Source organism: Monodon monoceros, unplaced genomic scaffold (assembly GCF_005190385.1).
Source record: "Monodon monoceros isolate NGI ecotype Baffin Bay Population unplaced genomic scaffold, NGI_Narwhal_1 Super_Scaffold_5, whole genome shotgun sequence".
Classification (NCBI taxonomy): Eukaryota; Metazoa; Chordata; class Mammalia; order Artiodactyla; family Monodontidae; genus Monodon; species Monodon monoceros.
In genome coordinates this window covers 83,146,677-83,157,717 of record NW_021703782.1, presented here as the reverse complement: position 1 = coordinate 83,157,717, position 11,041 = coordinate 83,146,677, and the positions used below count along the sequence as shown (strand labels likewise).

General features: G+C 40.6%; 1 protein-coding gene across 1 annotated transcript in view; it reads left to right on the top strand.

The window, feature by feature from the left end:
- Window positions 1–228: 228 nt before the first annotated feature.
- The window catches only part of GRIN3A (glutamate ionotropic receptor NMDA type subunit 3A), a 145,453-nt gene continuing 134,640 nt past the window's right edge, over window positions 229–11,041 (top strand). The window contains exon 1 of the mRNA XM_029203028.1: window positions 229–1,344. Within this exon, the coding sequence (XP_029058861.1) occupies window positions 646–1,344 (699 nt within the window). The 5' untranslated portion in view covers window positions 229–645. The remainder of the gene's footprint in view (window positions 1,345–11,041) is intronic.

Below are 11,041 nucleotides of genomic sequence, written 5' to 3'. Positions count from 1 at the left end.
GCTCCTCTGAGGAAGCCAGCGGCGGCGGCGACTGGGCGGAGAGAGGACGAAAGAAAGGAAGAGAGGAAGTAGCGAGGGAAGAAGAAAAATGAAGCCAGCGCTGGGAGAGCCCGCGAGAGGGTGGCCGACGGTGGAGCAAGGAGGATTTGGCTGCTTTTCCGCACCCCGGGCGTGAACGCCTTCTCCTGCGCGACCCCAAGGAAATAAGTGGGTCTCGCCTGGGCGAGAAAAGAATCCAAGTGAGAACCTTGCCTCCTCGGTCACCGTTGCCCCCTACGAATCCCAGCCGCTTCTCAGTCTTGCTTCCCCGCGGGGCCGGACGCAGTGCCCAAGCCGCCCTGCGGATGGGGCGGGCGGGGAACAAGCACCCAAGCCGCGGGTGACCAGCGCCGCCCGCCCCGCTCAGCGCAGGGACCGGGCGGGCAGAGGATGCGAGGCGGAGGGACTTGGGAGCAGGTCCCGAGACTGCCTAGGGCGCGCTAGGTTCCAACTTGGATGGCCCGGAGTCCGCTTCAGCTCCTGGGACAGCTTCGCCACGCGGAGTGAGCTGCCAGCGGAACCTGGGGGCGGGGACCTTAGGCGGAGGCTGCCCGAGGGAGAGCCGGGGTCAGGAGGGGGCGCGCTTTCTCCCTGCGGGTCTCAGTAATGAGGAGATTGAGTTTGTGGTGGCTGCTGAGCAGGGTCTGTCTGCTGCTGCCGCCGCCCTGCGCACTGGTGCTGGCCGGGGTGCCCGGCTCCTCCTCGCACCCGCAACCCTGCCAGATCCTCAAGCGCATCGGACACGCGGTGAGGGTGGGCGCGGTGCACTTGCAGCCCTGGACCACGGCCCCCCGCACGGCCAGCCGCGCCCCGGACGGCAGCCGGACAGGCGCCCAGCGAGATGAACCTGAGCCAGGTACTTGGCGGCCCCCGGCGCCCTCGCCGGGCGCACGCTGGTTGGGGAGCGCCCTGTATGGCCGGGGGCCGCCGAGCGCACGGAAGCCCGGGGAGGGCGACCGGGCCGAGACCCTGTGGCCTCGGGATGCCCTCCTCTTCGCCGTGGACAACCTGAACCGAGTGGAAGGGCTGCTGCCCTACAACCTGTCTTTGGAAGTAGTGATGGCCATCGAGGCGGGCCTGGGCGATCTGCCGCTCTTGCCCTTCTCCTCCCCTAGCTCGCCGTGGAGCAGTGACCCTTTCTCCTTTCTGCAGAGCGTGTGTCACACCGTGGTGGTGCAAGGGGTATCGGCGCTGCTCGCCTTCCCCCAGGGCCTGGGCGAGATGATGGAGCTCGACTTGGTCAGCTCCGTCCTGCACATTCCAGTTATCAGCATCGTGCGCCACGAGTTTCCGCGGGAGAGTCAGGTGAGAGGAGTCTGGGGCGTGGAGTGGAGATGGGCACCGCTGGGGGCCGGGATGGTAGCGGGGGCGGAGGGTGGGCGGAGGAAGAGAACGCGGGTGAAGACCTGCGGGTCGTGGGGCTTTGCAACTTTGATATTGTTTAAGGATCGGACCATATCCGTAGCTTACAGGTAGAAGGATCTCAGTAGAAGTAAAATAAAACATTTTAAAGCGCAGATGGAAATAAAATGAGAGGTAGAGTAGCAGATGGAAGTAAGGAAGTGGGAGAATATGCGAAAAAATCTTCACGTTTTGACCAGTTGGGAGAAACATAGTGGATACCCTATGGAAGTATTGAATAGAAGTCGAAGTTCGGGAGCGTGGAGAGCAGTCGAGGTTCTAATGACTAGCGCGGGGAATGGGCATAGAAGATCCCAGACTGCCAGAGTCTTTCACTCCCCTGAGGAACTCTAAAAGCACCTGTCGGAAAGAGCACCTGCCCCTTCCGACTTCTTTAGACGATGTCCCTGAGCTTTAGGCGACGGTGTAAAGAAGAAAACACCTCCCTCTGAATTCCTTTGAGTAAACAGGAAATCTGCAATTAGTACAGAAGCAATAGGTAGAGTGGTTAATTAGTCTTGGGTATTGAAAGGCATTAGAAATATTATCTGATACCGTAAAAATGGATGGGAGGACTCATTTGGGATTGTTTCTTTGTTCCTACTCTCTCTCTATGTGATATGGGTTCAAAGACTGGCTATATTTAGTTGTGTTCAGCCCATTTCTGCTCCAATTATCTAGAAGTAAAGAAGACTATAATGATTTAGTTTCCTATGGGTTAACAATATATATATAGTTTCAATAAAGGAAGCTACTTGAGAACTTAACTGTTGACAATTAATAAGATAAATATTTACAGAGAAGGTGGGGTCATTTTAGCAATAGGAGTTTTCTGCATTTTGTGCATTATTTTTTAATAAAATATCAAGCATTATTGAGTCTTGTACAAAGTATTTATGAAACAAATAGGTAGTTGGTGTTGGTCCCATTTTAAAAACTGAGAAACTGAGGAAAGTTCTGGGGCTTGATCAACATTGGTTGGTGTACTAATAATAGAGTCCAGACTCGGGAGAATTTCTAACTCTATATCATTTTCATTCTGTCACTGTAGCTGGAAAAAATATTTCTAATCTCTCTTCTACTTTCGATATATATACAGAGATAAAAAAATAAAATGAGTAAGAGCGAATATATGTGAAAAGTTTGATCAAATCTATGTGTAAAATATAAAGAGAGTACTAAAGGTTTCTTTTCTAGAAAAATGAATCTTACATTTTTAATTTTAGGAAGGGCAGCCTCAGGCTACTTTCAGCAGTTGCCCAGAAGATTTCTATTTAATGCTGAACTGTAGAGATTTGATCTGCAGAGTGCAGGCTAATTAACTTTTATCTGAAATATTTCCGTCACCTGAATCTGAATGACTGTAGGCAGCAGATGGGAAGGCATGGAAAACACAGGTGCACAATGCTGCCAATGCCCAGTGTTATAAACATGAAATTGCATCCATAAGGTGTATCATTATTAATAGATATGCAGAATAAGATCTAACAAATGCAAGAGTCAGCATCACTTGCTTCTCATCATTGCTTCTTTATCACCTAATACTTCATACATGCCAATAGTGTTCACACTCTCCAGACTCCTTTCCATTTGTAGATTGTTTGGCAAGAGTCTTAAATAGCAAGAATTTTCCCCAAAATTAGTGTTCCTTAGTTAGAAGTGAAATTGTCTGTGCTCCATGTTGAATTTTTGTAGTATACAGCACACTACAACTTGGAGACCAGAGAAACTGTGAAGAAGCATCTAGAATAAGTAAATTTCAAAGCTTTAGGACCACTGAAGGACGAAGAGTCCTCCAGGGACAACCTTGCAAGCTGACAATAAAATAAACACTATGTCAAGCACATTTACTTCTGTATTTCAATTCAGAAGTGTATTTTAAATCACTGTTGTCATTGTTACTTTCATGACACATCTTGAAAGGGAGGGCTTATTTTATTAGATCTAGTTTGGCCAACTGAGGACATTTTCTTTCATTTATCTTTGTATTTTAAATTCAAACATATCTAACCTGTCTTACTTTTAGTATATAATTTAAATGTCATTCTATAATGTCCTATATTTAAAATGTCCAGCTCAATGTCAAGTCACTGTAACATGTAATTTTAGGATATGACCACCATCTGCTTTCAGCAAAAATAATAACTGATCTTCCCCTGGCTTCTGAAAAGTGGACCTTTCTCTAATACAATGATGTGATTTTTTTTTAAACTTTCTAAATATAAAAGAATGATGAAGTCATTTTACACATTAAATCAAATTGACTTAATTTAGCCACTGTCCTTATTAGAATCTATGCCCAGTGACCTAATTTGTTGACTGTGCCAGTGCATGATTAAAGGATTCTAGAAGAGAGTGGACTTGTCCACACAATCAGACAAATCAAAATTGCTTTTAGAGCAGGAGCAGCCACAATGTTTTCTCCCACTTTCTTTTGGGCTACTGATTTCTTTCATATGAAACCTTTAATTAGTAAATAATGGTTTTGATAGCATCCTGCCACAACTCCTGAATGGAAAGAGATACCACTGATATGATCAAACCCCTGAGAGTAGCATAGTCGTTTTATTTCAGTATACTATTTATTTGAAACATAAACACATAGGTTCATCAGCTTGGAAGGAACCAACTTCCTTCAATCAGGGAAATCCATTAAAATTAGATAGTTAGCTACCCACTTTTGGAAACCGTATGTGTATTATCACTACATAATAAAAGCTTAATACAACATTACATATAGGATAGAGTCAAAGCATGCTTCTACCCCCAAAATTCTGACTTTATCACACCCAAACCTCCACTTGAGGCCAACTAAATTCTGTTCCCATGACCTTCAAATAATGATTCTGCACATGGATGCAGTTAACATTACATTTAAGTAACATTCAGCTCCTCCATTTCTTTCTTTCTCTTCACTCCCCCTACTACTTTTTCTTCTGAGAGTTTGTATTGTTTCTCCAAAGTTAATGCCTCAAATTTACCTACTGAGGTAGTGACAGATACACATTTCTTTCTAAAATGTGTATCTCATGTTAATTCCATATTGGTTTCATTAGGCAGAGTTAATGGAGTATTATAATTGGCTTATAGATTCAAACCCACGCAATTAAAAGGTGACCACACTACTATTTTCTTCTCTTGTTGAGTGTACCATGTGCCTGTCTCGCGAGCCATATATGCTAACTAATTAGCATATGTTTCTTCCCATGGAAATATAAGTGTTTTGGATGGTCCATTTTTATAATACAGGGCTAAGTACTGAATTCTGTTTATTAGAATTTCACTAGCATGGTGCCACTTTTGTATGGTACAAGGGACAAAGCAGTGATATCACAATATAACTTACGTGCCTCATGAGGGGACAAGTAAAGGACATTTATTTTTAAAACATCTGATCTCAACTGTGGTGGTTTTCCTTGACTTTCCCTATTCAAGGCACTGTTCTTTCTCCTCTGGGGGAAATGTATTCTGCAATTCATGATGAATGGCTGATAGTAGCACCTACTTGTTGCTGACTTGAAGATAAATGATTTCAAATTAAATGTCAGGTGATGCAAAACTTTTCTTAGCAGTGATCTTTCACACGTTCCTCTTGAAAAACAGAGACCTGGGATTAATTTGGAATTTCCATTCTGGGAATTTTGTTTACAATGCTTACTTATTTTTCTAGATAAATAGAGCAGAAGAGACTAGCACACACCATTCATTGGGCAATTAATCTGTCTCACCCCTTTTCTTTGCGCCTGCCATAGAATAGTCATAGAGAATCTTGGGTCTTGATCTCCTTGGCTATTATATCTTGGAGTTAACTTATGACTGAATCAACTGAAAACCCATTTTGGTGTCTAACTCCTTAATGTTTTATCTTCTGGTGTGGCAGAAATCACCTTGGATTTTGTGCCACTAGATTTTATTTCATGAATACCTCCAGTCACATTCCAGTCATGTTGGTTAAACGAGCATGACATAATGAAAGGTATATTAAACAGTACTCAAAAAAAGACTCAGTGTACCTCTGCCTCTTACTGGCCATGGAATCTTAGTGACTCTATCTGTGAGCATCTAGGCTTGTCAATCAAAAGAAGGTTACTTTACCAACCTGACAGAGTTGTTGTGTGAATCAAATAAGAAAGTGAAGTACTTTGGAAAAATTTATAGTGTTAGCTAAATAACCAGTAGAGAGGTGTCGGTTTTGATCTGATAAGAATCATTCTAGTCCTAATTCACCACTAATTCTCCATTAGTTGCTACTAATCAAAATAGAATGTGATTCACAGTGTAACATGTCTTCATCTTCCACCTTACTCTCTACCCACTCCCTCATTTTATTTTTCTTAAAAAAAAAAGTAAGTGGGTTTAGCACCCACCTGCGAAAAGAACTATGTTCCTAACTAGCTTGCACCCTTGTCTAGGATTAGAAGACATGCCATAGGTACTGTTTCTATACCAATGGCAAATCTTTATAAATGCACATCATCAATGCAGTTTCTAGAGCCTTAGGTATTGCCATAGAAGCTTCAATAAGATGCCCAAGGTTTTTCAGAAATGTTGGTCTCTCTCATTTCTCCTATAGGAGAAATTATAGTAAATTCCTCATGAGACTATGGACACACAGTCTAACCTCTCTACCCCAACTCCGCCTACCATACCACTAAGCCCACTGTTCGGCTCATCTGACATTATTTTCTTGGCAAGTCTTTCTTAATGAAGAAGGCAGTGTGTTGGTTCATATTTGGTTCATACTGGCACAAGCTCCTTATCTCATCTTGGATAGACAACAGTTTGCAAACCAGCTACTTTGAGTATCATTGCCCTAGGCAAATACGTGGAGCTCTCATAACAAGGTATTGTACACTTTAGTGGCACCACTAAATGCAGAGATGAGAATCTCATTGTCTTTTCTCCTGCCTACTCTAGCTACTCCCATTCACATACACAAAAGAGTAGAGAAACAGTACAGCACTAGAAATGGGATGCAGAATCTCTAAAACTAGGCAAGAAGGAAAAAAGAACATCTCAGCGTCTGCCACATTGCTTTCTGAGTAAATGCATGAAAAACAAACTAATGGCAATCTTTAAGCCACTCATTTCTTTCTCAGATCTTTCCTGTATGGGAAGGTGGGAGAAGAGAGCAATGGGGAAAAGGTAAACAAGAAGTAAGCCAGCCACCTTCCCTCAACCTAACACCTCAGCTAGACTTTCAGATCTCCTGACAGTGAAGGAGTCAGACACTTTCAGGGGAGACTGTGTTTCTCCTGTACTAAGGGAGTCGGTTGATCCTACTTACCTGGGCTGGTATTGTGTCAGCTGGAGTAAACTCTGACCCTGAAAAGCTAATATCTGCTTGGACAGGGATGGTCTGTCTGTAGAGATGAGCCTTCAAGGGTTCAAGTGGTAAAGAATTAAGCAGGATGACTTCTCTTTTAGTGAGGCTGAATTATGCCTCATTGCTTTTCATTTGAGACAGATTTAGGAAAAAACCCAGCCATATATATTTTTGTAGAATGTATGCTTTTCAAGGCTCCTTCACAAATGCGCTTATAGCAAGCATCCTTTTAACAGTCTTGTGAGGTAAATAACAATGTATAGACAACATAAAAGGACTAAAAGAGTTATGCATTGTAGGAAGTGAGACATCACCAAGAGGAAAACAGACTAAAAGCTCCTTCTGAATTTAGTGTATTTGTCAGCCTACAATCCGAGAACAGACTGGATCCATCACTGCTTTTGAATTATTGCAGAAAAAAGAAAGATAAAAGAGAGAGATCTACTTCTAGGTTCCATGGTTTAAAGCATATTTCACACTAAATATCCAATAATAGAAGTTTATTACATATTAACTTTGTCTTCATTTTTCTTATATGCACAAAAAATAGTGGAATAAAAAAGGTGCAAGATTAACTTGGAAGACTAACCACTTGATCTAAATGAAAAATCATTCTTTGCAGCATGATATCTAAATGTAGCATCTGCTGCTGTACCAATTAAACCATTATATTAGTGCACAGTCTGCTGACAATGACTTTTAAATTATGAAGTAGAGGTCAATACTTCTTAAACAAATTTCCTTTTTCTAGCTTACATGTCGTAAGTGATAGTTCAAAGTCCTCCATGATGAACACCAAATTTTGATAAGCTGTACAAGACACATTGTCAACTTTCTTGAGAAACAGAGATGTATTTCTAAATTTATTATTTAACAAATACTTTTTAATAAAGTATTGATACCAAGTGTGTTTATTTCAGAATAAAAAGTTGTTACCAAATATAAAAAAAAGTTTAATTAAATGAATCATGATATATCAATATCTTTACAATGGAATACTGCATACCCATTCAAAATGAAAATATTTGTTGACACAGAGAGATAAAAAGTATACATTGGGGCTTCCCTGGTGGTGCAGTGGTTGAGAGTCCGCCTGCCGATGCAGGGGACACGGGTTCGTGCCCCGGTCCGGGAAGATCCCACATGCCGTGGAGCGGCTGGGCCCGTGAGCCATGGCCGCTGAGCCTGTGCGTCCGGAGCCTGTGCTCCACAACGGGAGAGGCCACAACAGTGAGAGGCCCACGTACCGCAAAAAAAAAAAAAAAAAAAAGTATACATTGTATGTAAAGTGTAACCTTCTGTAAAATATAAAGTCTAGAATTTTATTTATAAAAATGTTAAATGTGATTGTAACTGAATGGTAGAAGTCCACATTTTCCCCTGTGCATGCTTCTATTGATATTTTTCTAAAAATAAGTACGTATTACCTACACAATTAAAAATAATAAGAGAAAAAAAGACAAGTTACCTTCAAATTTCCTCACCAGTGCTTTTAATACTTCGTATGAAAGTATAGACTTCAGGAACAAATTAATTGTAGTATATGTTTAAATTTATCCTTTCACATCTATATTTCAATTTTATCCTCACAATTATTTTGTGAAGTGAGCAAGACAGTATTTATTTTACAAATCAGACAATAATAACATATAGATGGAAGAAATACAAAGTAGGGGTAAAGAGAATAGGTTTTTGAGAAGCACAGACCTATGTTTGAATCTTAGCTCTACAACTTTCTAGACATCTTTCCTTGAGAAAACATGCCTGATGTCTCTATGCCTCAATTTTTGATCCACAAAATATGACTGTCTCATAAAGTTACGGTGAGGATGATATCATGTATGCAAAATTCTAAGCACAGTACCTAGAGCACTGTGTATTCTTATTCTAATGATCATTCTTTTAGCACATAGTGTTGATGTAGCTTACTAAAAAAACTAAAATAATCAGAATGAGAACTCAAATATTCTAGCTTGCTCTCTCCAGAGTACTTCTAGATGCATTTTCAGTATGTATGTGATATTTAGGCTTAAGCGATCTGGTTCCAGTGGACCAAGCCTAAGGAAAAAAAAAAAAGATTCTGCTGTTTTGAAAGCCCACTTAGAATTCCAACTCACTGAGGTGCACCTCAGGTTAGGTATGTGTAAATTTGGTCAGCAATGAAGTGAACTTTGAGGTCCAGTTTCAACTAGTTGCTTTTTTTGTATGGATTCTAAATGATTGGATCTTTGGACCAGTTATGTCAGAGGTAAAAAGTAGTGTTCTATCTCTATCTGTCGGTATTAGTGAGGAATTCACAAGTCTTATCTACTACCCTGATTTCTCATAGGAGGCTTCTAGGAACTAAAGGAACAGTAGAAACATGACCCAGTTGATGGTCTAGACTTCTTGGGGGAGAAGGGGAGAAAGGGGTTGTTAGAAAGGGGAGAGTCTTACCTGACATGGATTGAATGTTCAGAAGTTTCCCTTTTTTCATGCAGGCTTTATCCATACTAATGGAACTGACTTGTGGCATTTATTAGATCAAAGTTTAGACAGTAGCACTGTTATATACTAAGGATTATAAAAAAGGATATCCATAAGGCAGACTGTTTGGTTGAATCCTGACTATAACAAAATTGTTTGATGTGTACAATTTTCAGGGACTTTTAAAATGTGTATCGCTTTTCTGATTATAAAAGTAATGCATATGCGCTACTACCCCATGGGTGTCCTCATATAACCTTGAGTAACATTTTGATATATTTTATTCTCTCAAGGATAATGGTTTAAAATTTTTAGAAACACTTGGGTCCAAGTAAAAGAAGCCTTATTGTCACTCCAATTGGACGATGGCATCAAAGAACAGGAGAAAGGAATTCATCTTTTTTTTTTTTTTTCTGAAAAGTCAGAGTTGACATGGCTTTGAAGCATGGACATTCTGAGTTGATGGTATTTCTGTATTAAAAGGTGGTATTTTCCTTTGTATTTGAGTCTAGCTTTATATTTTCATTGCTCTGCAAGTGCTAAGCCTGTACAGTTCCAGACAATGGCTCTGTCTGGATCTTTCAGTAGCATTCTTAGGAATGACTTAGACATGGGTTGTCACTACTTTCTTCTCAGTTAGGGGTGGTCATTAACTGAACTTTCAGTGTCAAGCACTTTGATGGCTGCACAACCTGCATACAATCAATTGGTGTATTTTTCTATTGAAAGCCTCAACTCAAAGCCAAACAAAAGTTGGGTGAATACTCTCCAGTTTAAAAATAAAAATTTTTATTTCCATAAACGAAGTTAGATGCTCAGCATGTCTTTATCTAATAGAATTACAATCTGGCTCAGTTGTGGAATTCTATTTGTTCAGTCCCAACCAGATGTACTTAAACAGGGATTCCATTAAGCAAAGAATTTGCTTCTATGTGTTGTGAATTTAATAGGTTCATATAGAGCACTATTATTGTTTTAATGCTATACAAGGAGTTAATTTGAGTCACGTCACATAGTGTGTTATACACATAAGGAAATGCTTCGGTGTATACCTGAAAATGAATGATAAATGCAAGCCTGAATTAATCCAATGTGCCTTCGCCTGGTTGCAGGCACAGGGCGCCATCTAGTGGTCTCTAAAATATAGCTTTAAGTTAGAGCATCCTAAGAATCCAACCTCTCAAGGCAGGAAAGGACTCCAAGCAGCGTTTAGTCCATTTCTTGGTCTTTTGACTATGGGAAATCTAGGTTAGTCCATCTAAGAAAAGATCTTCTTCTGCCTTCTAAGAAGATCCAACAATCTCTGCTGTTCTGTCACCATAATTGCAGTTATAAACCTTAAAGTAAGATAGCTCAGAGTGTGTGTCTAGAGAGGTTGGGAGGAAAATGTGAATGACTAACTGTAGAAATGTAGGATAGATAATTATTTTTAGCAGCTGTATTTACTATCACTCTGGTTTATGATGCAGCTTGAAAAGATGTAGCCATTTTATTGTGTTAAGCATATCATTTGTTCCTTTATTTCTGATTATTAAAAATTATGTTCTTTGTAGATAATTCTTAAAGTTAATAAAATGCCAAAGAATAAAATTAAAATCACCCATAAACCCAGAAAGGCTCAACCCACATAGAATGGTTTCCCCTCCATGCCAAGTTATATGTCCTCCCTTACTCCAAACAGCAGTGACCAGCCTCCCAAGTTAAGTGCTCAATATAAAGCTTAGAATACAGCAAGAAATAAAATAGCAAAGCCCTTGCTGTTAAAGAACTTATATTCTAGTCAGGGAGGCAGACAATAAGACATACAAA